Genomic DNA, 14876 nt, shown 5'->3' with positions numbered 1-14876 from the left:
AAAAAACCAGAGCTAATATGAACTTAAAATACAAACACAAGAATCCAGAGAAATCTAGAGAGGTAAATTTATTTGAGAAAGTGAAAGTAGCAATAAGATGATTAGGCATTCTCATTCTAATGAAGGGAGAAGAAACAAGTTTCTCTTCAGACCTTTGAATTCTGTAAAAAGTGATTGAGGAAGTGAAATAAGAAAAACAGCCTTGTGGGTGAATCAGTTTTGTTCTGAGGATTTTAAAAGGGAGGAGAGATGAGAGGTAAAGGAATGCGCTACTGCGCCAAGGAGAAAGGTGAGGTTAGAATTTATTCTCATAACTGCGGTATGTGAAAAGGATACAAATTTGGAGAAAGAGGTGGATCATGGGAATCTCACTCTTATGTGAAATATTCAAAGGAGGGATACACACACACAAACAGTTTCATACAGAAACATATCAAACTCAATAGGGAAACAAGTGAGAATAAAAAAAATAAAGGAACTAGAGCCTAAGGGGTTCATTTCAACTGAGGAATGGATAACAAATTGTGGTATATGGATGTATTGGAATATAATCTCATAAGAAATGACAAAAGAGATCACCTCAAAGAATCTTAGATAGCACGAGCTAATGGAAAGTTAAGTGAACAGAACCAGGGGAACACTTTATACAACGATAACAACACTGGAAACAAACCAAAAGAATCAGTGTTGAACGACTTAAAAAGCCTGATTAAAGCAATGACCAATCACGTTTGCTGAGGATCTGTGATGAAACATCTTACTTAGCTCCTGACAGAGACATGATGAATGCAAGAAACATATTTTTGGCCATGGCCATGGAATGTATATACTTTATTTGACTATACAATTTTGTTACAAGCTTTATTTTTTTCCTCCTGGTTTTTAATTGAGACAGGATTGAAAAGTAGTAGTTAGGAAAATTGATGCCAAGAAAAAGAGAGTCACAAACATTGTAAAATACACACAAAAGAGAATATAGACTAGTTCAAAGGAAGACAGAGATGAGCAGGGAAGTTTGGAGAGTAGCCTATGGAATTTGTTATATATAAGTAGAAGGATATACATATCTATCCAACCATCCATGTATGTGTGTGTATGTGTGTGTGTGTGTGTACACATGTATGTATGAGGAAATGGTATGAAACAGAGCCTCATGGTTTCATATGGAATTTTCTTTTTGCACTTTGCTCTGTAATTGGAAATGTTTATTTTTTTATGTTTAATTCAGAATAATTTTTTAAAATAAAAATGCAGTTGAATAGAAAAAAGTACAAATCTCCTTTCTTATCCTATAACTTCTTGTGTCAAAGAAACTGACAAACTACATTACAAGTAATTAGAATCCAACAAATGGGCACTTTTAAAAAACAAATATTATTGTTGAATTACAGCTAAAAAAAGATAAGATGGGATTTTATGACCAGATTTACCTAAAGTACTTTCTTATATTTTTTCAGGCCACTTTTCTAAAGTATATTAAAAGAGTCACCATGGCTCTTGCTTATTATTTTAGGGCAGCCAGATATAAAAGAAGAGGCTTTTATTCTTTGGCATGTCAAAAGTTTCAAATCTGCCACGATTTTTAGGAAGAATATACTTACCCACTATAGTTTTCAGAAGAATAGACAGTACTATGTGGGAGATGTGGCCCAGCACATATCTCCGGTAAGCATTCGGTGTGAAGCAGAGACCAGGAGCGCCCATGGTTGGTTGAAAATTCTAGGTTGACACTGCATCAACAGAAAAATAAATGATGATGAAGGGGTAAAGATGTGCAAAGTAAAACAATTCATACCTGAGTGAACACAACACCAATATTTGTTGAACAAACACAGAAAACTCTTAAAGAGGTCTTTCTCAAATAGTTATTTTCCTTTTTCTTGACACACAAACTGCCCTTGATTGACAAATGGCCACATTACTTGTGCAAAGTTAAATTCAATATTTTTAAGATGGCAAATAATAACCTGAGTTACAGCACCTGAAATTGAAAGACTGGAAGGCAATTACCTTGTCTCACATTGCCATTTCATCATGCTAAAATGAGAGTGACATATTCTAAGCCAGAGAGAGGACAAAAGCAACACTTTAGTGATCAAGAACGAGAAGTCATGCCTGGCCTTCCAACTGCTAACTGATTTTAGTGACTGTTATTAGGAGGTCACATGTCATTGACATGGGGGTCAAGTTTTTCATAGATTATTCATTTTTCCTTCACTTAAAGCTATCTCTCCCAGTGGATGGCTTCCACAACTTATACTGCTGTTCCAGAGGATCCTTATAAGATAACTTGAATTTTAACAGTAACATCATATACATACATTTGGGAAATGTGTATAATAGAGAATGACTATTAGATTTGTTTATTATTAAAGTGACCTAATTTTGCACAAGGATGAAAATGTTTTAGTGCTTTACTAAAGTCCAGAAGATTTTACAGAGAACACACACACACATACACACTCCTCATTTTTAGTTCTTGTTGCCAAATTCATTTTCTCATTTAATATTTGACTAAAATCTCAGCCTTCATACCTGTTACCAGGCTGATGAGTTCCACATCCAAGGTTGATAGAAAACTGTATCATATGAGACACTGTTGAAGGCAGAACGGGCAAAACATGGAAAAAATCTATTGCCCAGACATTCCTATTATATCCCTGGTGATTCTTTTGTCTGAGACAAAACTTGGTGGCAGGAGTCTGAAGCTCAGGGTTGATGACGGCAGAAACCAAAGATGGAACCTTTAAAACAAAAAAAATCCTTTGCAACGGTAATAATGAACAAGAGACCCTAGTGCATGGCATGATGGGGAACACACAAGAAGATCACCATTTACACACTTTCCCCTTGGTGATTACATAACTCTGATGGATTCAACTATTTATTATCTCTCTGCAGATGATGCCCAGATCTATACATGCAGTTTATATCTCTCATCTGAGGTCTAGTTCAACATCTTTGGCATGTCTCTTTAATCGTCTGCTATACATCTCCACCTGGATGTTGCTTGTTTAAACTTAGCATGTTCAAAAAAAGTAGTTTATCTTTTCCCCTAAATTTGCCCCTGTTTCTAATATTCCTTTTTCTGTTGAGAGTGTCACCATCCTTCTAGTCATCCAGTTTTGCTGTCTAGGAGTTATCTCTCTTACCCTCCCTCATATCCCACATATTCAATCAAGTATGAAGCATTCTGGAGCAGCTAGGTGATGTCATGGATAGAGTATGTGTCTGGAGCCAGGATGACTTATCTACCTGATTTCAAATCTAGTTTCACACACTGGTTGTGTGACCTTAGCAAGTCACTTAACCCTGTTGGTCTCAGTTTCCTCATCTGTAAAATGAGCTGGAGAAGGAAATGGCAAACCACTCCAGTAGCTTTGCCAAGAAAATCCCAACTGGGGTTATGAAGAGTTGGGCACAATTGAAACCATTGAACAAAATGAAGTCTTTTAGATTCCACCTCCATGACATCTCTCTCGTTTGTTACCAAATTTTCACTCACATGTGTCAGTTTATTTCCTCATCATCACTCATCAGGACTATTCCAACAGTTTCCTAATTGAGCTCTTTGCACACAGCCTCCCTCCTCTCCAATCTATCTCCTATGCTGACACCAAACTGATATTCCTCAGGCACTGATCTACCCACATCACCCCTACTTAAGAAACCTCAATGGATTTCTATTGCTCTTGGGATAAAATATAAAGTCCTCTGTTCAGAATTTAGAGCCTTTCACAATGTAGCTCCAAACAATCTTTCCAGATTGACTTTAAATTATTTACCCTCACCTATTCTACATTCCAGGACTCCTTGTTGTTGTGTTGTCTGTACATGATATTTGATCTCCCACTTCTGGACTTTTTCACAGGCTGAACAAACATGTGGAACACTCTCCTTCTTCACCTTTGCTTCGTGGGATCTCTAGTTCCCTTCAAAGTTTAGATCAAGTGCCATCACCTACAAGTGCCTTTCCTAATACCCCTAGCTGATAATGTTCCTAACATTACTCAAAATTTGTGTTTATTTTCTCTCTGTGTTAATGTATATTACATGTATTTATTTTCTCTATTGCATTTTATTTATTTCCATATACATGCTATTTCCCTGAAATAGAATATAAGCTGTTTGAAGACAAGCACTATTTCTTTTCTGTCCTTATATCCTCACAGTCCATCATAGTGCCTGGCATGGAGTATATATTTAATAAATACTCAGTGAATTAAACCGAGGTCATACTCCTAAGTGGATAACATTACTTCGTTTGATTCATAAATCTCCCTACTTGAATATATCTTAGGAGAATTCTTTCTTGCCTCAGACATATTGATTTTTCTATCTTTACTTCCTTTAACCAGTTCTACTGTGACAGTTTCAAAGTAAGAGTGTTTCACAAATACCCTATTGTGAGTAAATGTTTGCATTCCGCTTAGCTCAAATCAGAGAGAAGTTGATATATACCGACTTGGATGATATTTGATATCATCAAAAGTTGCCAAAATATGGTCTATTCTAAGCAGCTCAAAATGTTTTTCTATGTCAGTAGGACCGATGATGGGATCTGAATGAAAACAGCTGGGCAAATGCCTAATCATATTATGTTGAGAAAAGGAAAACTGAATTGTTCACACCTTCCGAATATTCTCAAGGCTTATCGAGCTATTGCTAGGGACAGCATCCCTTTCAAGTACCCCAGACCACCAGATGTGGGTCATGTTGGTTCTTCACCCTTCTGTCAGTGATCTCTCTGCTTATACTGTGCCTTTCAAATCTCAACTAAGAGCACACTGGGCAAGAAACGTCCCGAAGCTCTTTTACAGGGTGTCATTGGTGCTGAACAAAGGCTAACTAATAAAGATCATATCAGCACAAATAAATGTACAATTAGAAAAAAACCCCTAAAACCCATGACAAGCATCTCACATAATTTTGAAGATGTTTGCAAACAACTAGAATCAACACCTGTCCTAAATCCAAAGGGCAAAGCAAAAAGGTCGACCTCAGCAGTTCTAATTAGCCAAGAAGAAAGCAACAGTAATGATCATCTGCATTTCTACAATGCCTCTGTCTAGGGAATCTCAGAATGCTGGATAAATATTAATTATGCCTGATGGCACTCCTGTGGGGCTGCATAATTAGAGATCCTTTCAGGGCTTTCAAGGGGACAAGACCAATTGTCACTCAGCATATCAGGCCCTGCCTTCTTTTCTCTGATAGTATTTTACCCCTTCCTAGTAAGACCTTAATTCAAAAGTCTAAGAACGAAAAGAGTCTTAAAGGCATTGCCATAAATGATAGCACTGTATCTCACTGAAATTGAGCAGCTTCATTCCTAATTGTATCTCATGGGGTTGTTGGCACAAGCCATTTTCCCCTTTGTATCTGCGAGAGTTTCTATAGATGTGTAGCCCGACAAGGGCCAGGGAAGTGTCATAGGCTGGTTGTGTCTACCTTGTAGGATGAATAGGAAAGCGTGTCCAGAATAACATGCTCTTTTCTTCCTTCGGTCTTTGCATAGAGAAGGACATCATTTTCATGAGATTCTCCAGGGTCACAAACTCCTCCTGCACAATATATGATTGTTAGGTTATTAACACTTATTTGAATCAATCAGTACATAGGGTACACTATTAAATTCCAGGATTATAACAAATAATTACATCAAGCTGTGGTTACACTGTGACCTAAAAGAAAACAGGCAGGGAGGAGACCACTTATACGCTGTTCAGAACAGGCTGCAACAAAGATAAAAAACTTGACATAAATAACTATTTGCTGAATGAGATTGAAAGAATAATCTGCTATGAGGAAGCAGTGTTTGTATCTTCACCTTTCAACCTATAGAAAAAGGACCTGTTCAACCTTCTATTAAATCAGCTTTTGGGATTATATTTGAAGTCTTTTACTGCTGAAGTTCAGAGACAAGTAACTATTAACAAATATTCTGCTTGATATTCATTTCCAAAGACTTTCATAAATATTAACTGTGCCTCAAAATGCTGAGTTATCAGTAAGTTTTTACATTTTAGTACATATTGGAGAATTCATTTGTTAATAACACCACTCTACTTTTGCATAATGACTTTTAAGTTTTCAAAGAATTCTCATATTATCTCATAGGGTGGTTGTCAGAAAAGTGGTTTGTAAAATTATATAAATGTATATTATGTACAGAATATATTTAAATTATATAAATAAAATTATATAAACCATTATATCAATCAAGTTATACCATTAGAGAGGCAACTGAATGTAGTAAGGAGAGTCCAAGTTCAAATGCTGTGAAACTGTGTGACAGTAAATGGATCCTCACAATCTCCCTGAGCCTCACTCAGTAAGTGCCTTAACACGAATGCACTAATTTATAGGCAGCCACAATTTACTTTGGTGGAGAGAGCTTCAATGTGATGACATCATAGAACCTTGAGGCATTTTTTTATATTCTGTAATCCTCACTACAACCCTATGAAGTAAGTATAAGAAAGGCAGGCATTATCTATCCATTCCATTTACAGAAGGGGAAATGGAGGGTGAAAGGAGTTAAGTGACTTACTACAGACACACAATGTTTTAAAAACAACTGATATCCATTTATTAAGTGCTTACTGTGTGCCAGGCATTTTACTAGTAGCTAGGCAAACAGATGAGAAACAAAACAGTCTTTGCTATTAAGGGGTTTATATTCTACTCTAAAGAGAAACCCATGTAAGTAAATACAGAATACATACACAGAAAATCCAGTAATTTTTTCGTGGGAAGCAAGAGGATAAGCAGCTGAGGGGAGGATATGGCACATGCTCTGTACTCTGAAAGGATTTTAAAAGGCAGAAGGAAGCAAACCGTATATCCCAGACCTGGGGGCATAGCTCAAGCAAGGGTATGAAGACAGAAGATGTAATGTTCTATATGTGGAACTAGTAAATAGGCCTATTTGGCTGGAAGGTTGAGGGTATGAAGGAAATAATATCTAATAATTGTGGAAAGATTGTTATTGTTTATTCTTCATTTTTTGAATAAAACCAGTGGCATTATGGGGTGATGTCCTGACTTGAATTTAAGTGAGACACAGCTGTGCAAAGTCATCAGGCTCCCCCTCTTTTTCAGGGTCATCAGACTCCAGAGGCAAGACAAAAGTCAGGATGACTGACAATGGTCCAGAGTATGTTATGGATAACCTTGATGTCCAACCAATGGATAACCAGGCTCTAAGAGCTCCACAGTATCTGTTTCAGCTGCTTTCATAGCTAAGGTTTGCCTTGCCAAAAACGAAGGCTGTGTGAGACAGGAGTGGAGGAAATTAACAAAAGGTATTGAGGCCTATTAATGGGCAGGGAAGATCTTTAACTCTTCTACCCACCTACCATAACCTTACATTAACATTACATAGTGGTAATGAGGAGCAAGGACTGCTCTCCCATGACCAGTGAATTCTGAAAGCTATGAAACTGTATCCAGAACAGGAGGGCATGCCTATGGAAGCAGGTATGGAGAGGGAAACGTGTTTTGAGGGTTAGAAAATGGAAGGAGTGACAAGAATAAGATGAAATGAAGTTTGTTAAAGGGGTTTAGACCCACTACCCACTAAACTATTAAGCCTTACAATAGAAGTCTTTCCCTGCAACAAATATGTATAGTCCAACAAAACAAATCAATACATTGGTCATGCTTGAAAATTTGCATCTCTAGTTCATTATCTCTCTCTGTCGAGAGGTAGGAAGCATATTTCATCATCAGTCTTTTGAATCTACTATTGTTTATAGCTTTGATTAGAGTTCTAAGGTTTTTCAAACTTTTCTTTGATGTTATTGTTATTTCTTAAGTCGTTCTAATGACTGATTATTTCACTCTGCATCAATTCACACAAGTCATCTAACCTTTCTTTGAATCAGTCACATTTGTCATTTACCCAGATGGCTCAGGAGAAGAAAGTGAGGTTGGTGACCTTGCACAGCCCTCCCTGTCTCAAAGAAAGTCAACTGCAAGTCATGTCATCATCTTGATGTCATGGTCCTCTTCGAGAACGAAGGACAAACACCACAAGGTATAATACTACTCTATTACATTCACATGCTATTTCTGCTACACCTTTTCTTTAACATTCCCTGCCACTTCCTAATGGCTCCCAGGTGATTATAGGAATTGAATTTTCAAAGTTGAAATTCATTTTTTATTAATTCGGTTTTTTTTTTTTACAATTATAAGTTATACTGACAACACAGCTAACTGCATGGGTAGAAATGATCATATACAAACAGGAAGTTTTCAGAGGAAGAAATTAAAGCTATCTATAGTCATATGAAAAAATGCTATAAATCATTATTGATTAGAGAGATGTAAATCAGAACAACTCTGAGATACCACGTCACACCTATCAGATTGGTTAACATGACAAAACAGGAAAACGAGAAATGTTGGAGAAGATGTGGCAAAGTTAGAACACTAATTCATTATTGGTGGAGCTGTGAGCTAATCCAACCATTTTGGAGAGCAATTTAGAACTATGCCCAAAGGGCTATAAAAATGTATATATCCTTTGATCCAGCAATACTGCTACTAGGGCTGTATCCTAAAAAGATCATAAAAATGGAAAAAGGCTCCACATGTACAAAAATATTTATAGCAGCTCTTTTTGTGGTGGCCAAGAACTGGAAATTGAGGGAATGCCCATCAACTGGGGAACGGTTGAAGAAGTTGTGGTATATGAATGTAATGGAATACTATTGTGCTATAAGAAATGATGAATAGGAGGTCTTCAGAAAAACCTGGAAAGACTTATATGAACTGATGCTGAGTAAAGTAAGCAGAACCAGGAGAACATTTTACACAGTAACAACCACAGTCTGTGATGACTGATTTTGATAGACTTAGCCCTTTTCAGTAATGCAAGGACCTAAAACAATTTCAAAAGACTCATGATGGAAAATGCCATTCACATCCAGAAAAAGAACTATGGACTCTGAATGCAGTGTGAAGCAGACGATTTTCCTTTTATTTGTTTTGTTCTGTTTTTTCCTTTCTCATGGTTTCTCCCATTCATTAAAATTCTTCTATAGAACATGACTAATGTAAAAATATGTTTAATAGGAATGTATATGTAAAGCCTATATCAGATTGTAGGCCATCTTGGGGAGGGAATAGTGAAGGAGGAGGAGAAAATTTAAGACTTATGGAAGTGAATGCTGAAAACTAAAAATAAATTAACAAAGAAAAAGAAATGATCATATACTTTTTTTTGTTTTAATAAATCTGTCACTCCTTGGTGCTAGAATTTCTCATTGTTCTTCAGATTCTTTCAGAATTATCTTTCATTTTCTATAAAAATTTTCTTTAATTCCTTAATCAATATTTATAAACAGAATTATTTCTACAAAAATGTTTAATTATTTAGAGTGATGAGTGTGGAACAATCACGTGGATATAGGAAACAGCCAATAAACCCAAAGTAGCAAACTATTTCTATAAATGTATGATTTGAATTGTTTTGTCATATTCTCTATGCTTTTCTTAGTTTTACCTCAAAATCATTTTGCATTACTAAGTAAACATCAATTTTAAGCAGGGGGAAGCAACTCAGAAGCACAATGGGTGCTAAAGGAAAGTTAACAAGGAATTAAAATTAGGCTTTAGTCAATCCCCCAAAGGAAAACTCCATCCAGTAATCAAGAGTTGAATACTTTATTTCCTTATTGAGTGTCAAAGGTCACCATCAGCTAGGCATCTGTGGGACCTTGGATTTAGAGAGCATCTAATGTCAATGACATCCTTTCTGATAGTCAATCACTTTGATACCAAGTCTACTGAAGAAGTCCTGTTACTATAGCAACTGTAACTTAGATTCATTCCTAATTGGTTCTGTTGGCAGAAAAATAGAGTTCTTGTTTGGAAATAATTTTGCCTGAATGCAGGACAATTTATCTGGAATATAAGTATCTTAGAAAATAATTTTCTTTATTTTCTACTAGGAGACAGATGTACTGCTCGTTTGAAGATCTACTGTCCATGTGAAGGGCCATATGGACCCTGCCCAACTGTTGAGAATCTTTTAAAACCATTCAATACCAATTGAAGTATCAAAATACTTTGAAATAAACTTGTTAGGAATGCAAATATAAAAAAATCTCTAAGTTTAGTTGAGGTCAGCAAAATAAGCCAAACAATGGCTCCATTAAAAGATAATTGCAAAATCTATGAGCTTTGAGGAATTTATTTTGTAACTTTGAAAATGAGAAAAAAAAGGCTTACACAGGGTCTTATTAGCTAATTATGTTAATCAGTCTGATTGTCCTTAAGTTATAACTATACTTGGCAGAGTAGAAGCCTTAAGGGAAAAGAACCCTGGGCTTGGAGTCAAACACTTAAAAGTGGTTTGAGTTCCAGCCCACTAGTACTGCCACTTATGTAATCTTGAATAAATCACTTTACCTTTATGGGCCTCAGTTTCCTTTCTGTAAAATTGCAATGGTTATAAAAATTGTGTTTATGAGATCTAATATTTTGTGATCCTGGATAGGACTTTCACAGGCAGGTAGCACCACACAGACAGACAGACAAACACATAGGTATATGTGTTTACACAGTGTCCCTAAAATATTAGTGTAGGTTTAAGTAATTAAATCTTAACATATAAACATAACTACATAAATATATACATACATTCTTGTATTTTTTTCAAAAGCAGAATTACTGATAATGTATATTTCTATGGAAGCATGAAAAAGTCCTTTAGCTTGCTGCACTAGTTTTTGATTACGGTTCTCCCTCTATCTTGTCTTACATCTTTGTTCACATTGAATCACCTTATCCTGATCAGCCTTCATGCTCACCATATTTCTTTGCATTTCATAATGATGACGCAAAGTTGTACCTTCTTCCATAAAGACTCTTTTGCCCATCCTGCCTCTCAATCATCTGCAAGTTGTGCGCCATAGAGTGGCTCCTTCAGTGTCCCACCAACAACCATCTATTTGGCTAGACACACAGCCAAAAGTAGATGTGTTTGTGCGAGCCCTGGTAATGTTGTTGTCACAAGGCAATATTTAAGACTTTCTATCAGTGAACCTGTCCTGCTCTGGAGTATGGCTCACCGGTAATCCTCTTGAATCCCTTCAAAAACAGCTGTTTTGGGGTTCAAGATCCAAAGAGTCTATTGGATCTTAGCACCCTTTGTAGACCTTTAATTTAAGCTGAAATTTGGCATTTTGCACTGTTGCATGTGGTCATTGATACTAATTCTTTTGAAAACTATTTGCTCTTTTGAGCACTGATCTGTTGTGGACTGGTATTTGGTGATTCATCTAAATTTTACATATTATTCTGATTATTAGTCTTAAAAACATTATTACCCCATTAGTGAGAAACTATGCCATATTCCTTCCCCTTCAGAAGTTGCTTGCATAGAACTTGAGAGAAGTCTATCATGCATCCAAAGAAACAATATCTTCAGTTACACAGTGATAATAAAAAATAATATTTTAACTGACACTTGAAATAAATGTGTTAAAATTATAATAAATAGGCTTTGTACAACTAATTTTCATCTACACCTGTATTTTTTCAAAGTAATCTCATTTTAGGCCTATGGACGGTACTCAGAACAATACTGAATGATTTTGTGATAATGATGCGTACGGCTCATAAAGACACCTCTAAACAATGGGTCCAGGGGAAAAATGCAAACTAAAACAAAACGTTCTCTTCAGAAATGTAATTCAGTGTAGAGCTCATAATAAACCATTATCAATAGATGAGCACAGAGAAACACAAAGGTCACAATTAACATAAGGCTATGTTAGTAGCACACTATAAGTGCCTATGGAAAAATGCCATCCTCAGATTAGATCTCTGTTTTCTTCATTTTCTGCTTGCTTATGAACATCATTTATAACATTTGCTACTACATTTTTCTTTTAGAAAGAACTAATAATTAAAAGGTCTAAAAGACACTGGGGAGCTCCCCTCTGCCCTAAAACGTGACACAAGAGGAAAGAGAACAATGGTAAGAGTGGTTGCAGTGACATTACAAACACTTCAGAATTAATCTAAAGGACTAGGGGGTGGATCCATCATTCTTGGGAAGGCGCAGTGACATGACTTCCTAGTGAAAATAATATTTTTTTCTTGTTCTTCATAATGTATAATGAAGAAAAAGTGAAAAAATGTTGGGATCTTTTACATGGTATTCACAAGCCCTTAGATTTTAAATTGAAAACCATCTAGATGATACATTTTTAAAGGTGATAAATACAGTTTTAAGAAAAATTTCAGGAGTTTGATTTATATGAATATAATCAAGCAAAAATTTTTTTTAGTACATACTCCAACTAAATTTCTCAGCTATTGGTTGATTATTTATAATAGTTCTAGCATACGACTATGACTTTGAATGTTGTATATATTCACTGACTCTTAGTTTCCCCATCTATAAAATGCTAACAATCTTGCCTGCACTGGCTATTTTACCAGGCTGCAGTATGTTACCAAAGAATTTATGTGATACAAGTAAGTAAGGAACATTATTAAGCACATAAATGACCAGAAAGGAATATGAGCTATTAATATTGTTAGACTGAGAGACAACAAAATCTTGGTGCCCTCAGGATAACAAAAGGCCACCAATCTGATGGGTACATTCTGTATGGATGATTAGTGGGAAAAGTCTCTCATTAGTTAGATGGATGCTAAACTTACTAGATCATTAATGGTTTCATGTTGTCATCAAAGAAGATCTCCAGTACAATGGCCCAAGGATATGTGCTTGGCACTGTGCTCTTTAACACTTTTATCAATGACCCAGATAAAGGCATAGATACCATCCTTATGAAATTTACAGATGGCAGAGATCATTAATGTACTGGATGGCAGATTCAGAATTGAGAAAAACTTTGATGGGTTAGAACACTGGGCTGAATCCAACTAGATGAAATGCAACAGGTATAAATGATGCTTTACATTTAGATTCAAAAAAATCAATCTCATAAGTACAAAATAGAGGAGTTAAGGTTGGACTGCATTTTGTCTAAAAACAATCTGATGGTTTAGTAGATAACAAACTCAATAGGAATAAACACTGAGTTTTGGCAGCCAAAAAGACCTTATGGAATCTTGGGTTCCAATAAAAAAGATAGCTCCCAGAAATCAGGATATGAGAAAATCTTGATACATCCTTCCTTGGTCAGACAACATATGGAATACTGTGTCTGTTCTGGGAAACCAATTGTAGGCAATATGTCAATGAACTGGAGAACGTTCAAAGACGATGAAAAGCCACATAACCTTGCCATATGAGGATCAGGTGGAGGATATGAGGACGTTTAGCTTAGAGAACAGTGAGAACATGACAGCTGTCTTCATGTATTTAAGAGACTGTCATGTGTACAAGGGATTAGACTTGCAAATGTTTGATTCCCTGAGGGAAGAACTAAAAGCAAGGGTGAAAGTTGCAAAGAGAAAAATTAAGGCCTGAGGTAAGCAAAAATTTCCTAACAACTTGAGCTATCCTAAAATGGAATAGGAACCCTTGGGAAGTAGTGGGCTCCCTCTCACCGCTGGTCTCTAAGAAAAGGCTGGAGAACTACTTGTCAGGAATGTTGCTGTAGAGAAGCTTTTTTTTTTTTTCTGGTATGGGTTCGACTAGATGACAATGGAGACCCTTCCAACTGAAATTCTATATGAAAGAGTTATAATCTGTATCACCAAAGGAAGCACCAAAATTGGTGAAACCAAAGACCATTTGAAACTGTAATAAACTAGTTTAGGGGTGAGGAACCTGTGACCTTCTAGGTCCTTGTGTGCGGCTTTTTGACTGAGTCCAAGTTTTGTGGAACAAATCCTTTTATTAAGGGGATTTGTTCTGTGAAGTTTGAATTTAGTCAAAGGGCTGTATTTGAGGGCATGGAGGGCTACATGTGGCCTCTAGGTCTCAGGATTCCCAGGCCTTGGCAAGATTTTGGTGGGGAGGAGTGGACAAAATAAAGTATCAAAACAATCAGGCTTTGTTGCACATAGATTCGCATAATGAAAACAGGAATCTGAGCTGGGGTGGTGGTAGATACCTGTAGGTATCTCAAAACAACTCAAATGTCTTGCTTCCACAAACTGCCCTATTACTGTTGAGAGCATCAGTCTTTTTAGTCAAACAGGCTCACAAATTTGCACGTCATCCTTAGGTTCTCATTTTCCATCATCCAAAGCCTTCTGCCATCTTAAATCATTTGTCACTCTTACTGATTGTGCCTCCATAACATCTCTCACACCTGTCTCCTTCTTTCCACTCAGATAGTGGAGGTCCTACCTCAGATTCTCATCATCTTTCACTACACTATTGCCACAGCCACTCAATCTGTCTACCTGCTTCTGGTCCTTTTCCAAAACAATCTATTTTGCAAACAGTTGCCAAATTGATATTCTTCCTTGAGCTTCAGTCCTATATTTCCAACTGCCTGCTGAATATATTTATCTGAATTGCTCACCAGCAACTCATATTCAATGTGTCCCACATTAAACCCATCATGTCCTCCCTACACAAGACCCTGCAGTAGCCTCATCTTTGTTTCTCTATTTCTTTGGATGGCACAAATCTTCTCCTAGTCCCTCAAGCTTCATCATTTTTGATTCTTTCCTTTCGGCACAATTTCTACATCTAGTCAGGTGCCAATTTTCTTTAATTCGACTTCTGCCATATTTCACACCCATTTTCTTTCCCACCAAGCCCTATAATTACGTTTTATTTGGACTATGAAAACACCTTCTTAACTGTTCTCCCCTCTGTGGGGCTCTTCTCTCTTTAATCAATTGTGCATCTACAAACAAAGTCATCTTTCTAATGCCAGAAGCACAGTACAGCCCTACTCAAAAACATTTAGGAGATTTCCAGTGAT

General features: G+C 36.5%; 1 protein-coding gene across 2 annotated transcripts in view; it reads right to left on the bottom strand.

Annotated features, from left to right (window-relative positions):
- The window catches only part of RELN (reelin), a 553318-nt gene that overhangs the window by 193534 nt on the left and 344908 nt on the right, over positions 1-14876 (bottom strand). For both annotated transcript variants that reach the window (XM_072653135.1, XM_072653136.1), the window contains exons 13-15: positions 5452-5564; positions 2536-2744; positions 1602-1730 (exon numbers count right to left, since the gene is read on the bottom strand). In XM_072653135.1, coding sequence (XP_072509236.1) covers positions 1602-1730; positions 2536-2744; positions 5452-5564 — 451 coding nt within the window. The remainder of the gene's footprint in view (positions 1-1601; positions 1731-2535; positions 2745-5451; positions 5565-14876) is intronic.

Source organism: Notamacropus eugenii, chromosome 3, assembly GCF_028372415.1.
Source record: "Notamacropus eugenii isolate mMacEug1 chromosome 3, mMacEug1.pri_v2, whole genome shotgun sequence".
Lineage (NCBI taxonomy): Eukaryota > Metazoa > Chordata > Mammalia > Diprotodontia > Macropodidae > Notamacropus > Notamacropus eugenii.
The sequence above is the reverse complement of the archived record's forward strand: the minus strand, read 5'-3'. Positions and strand labels throughout refer to the sequence as shown.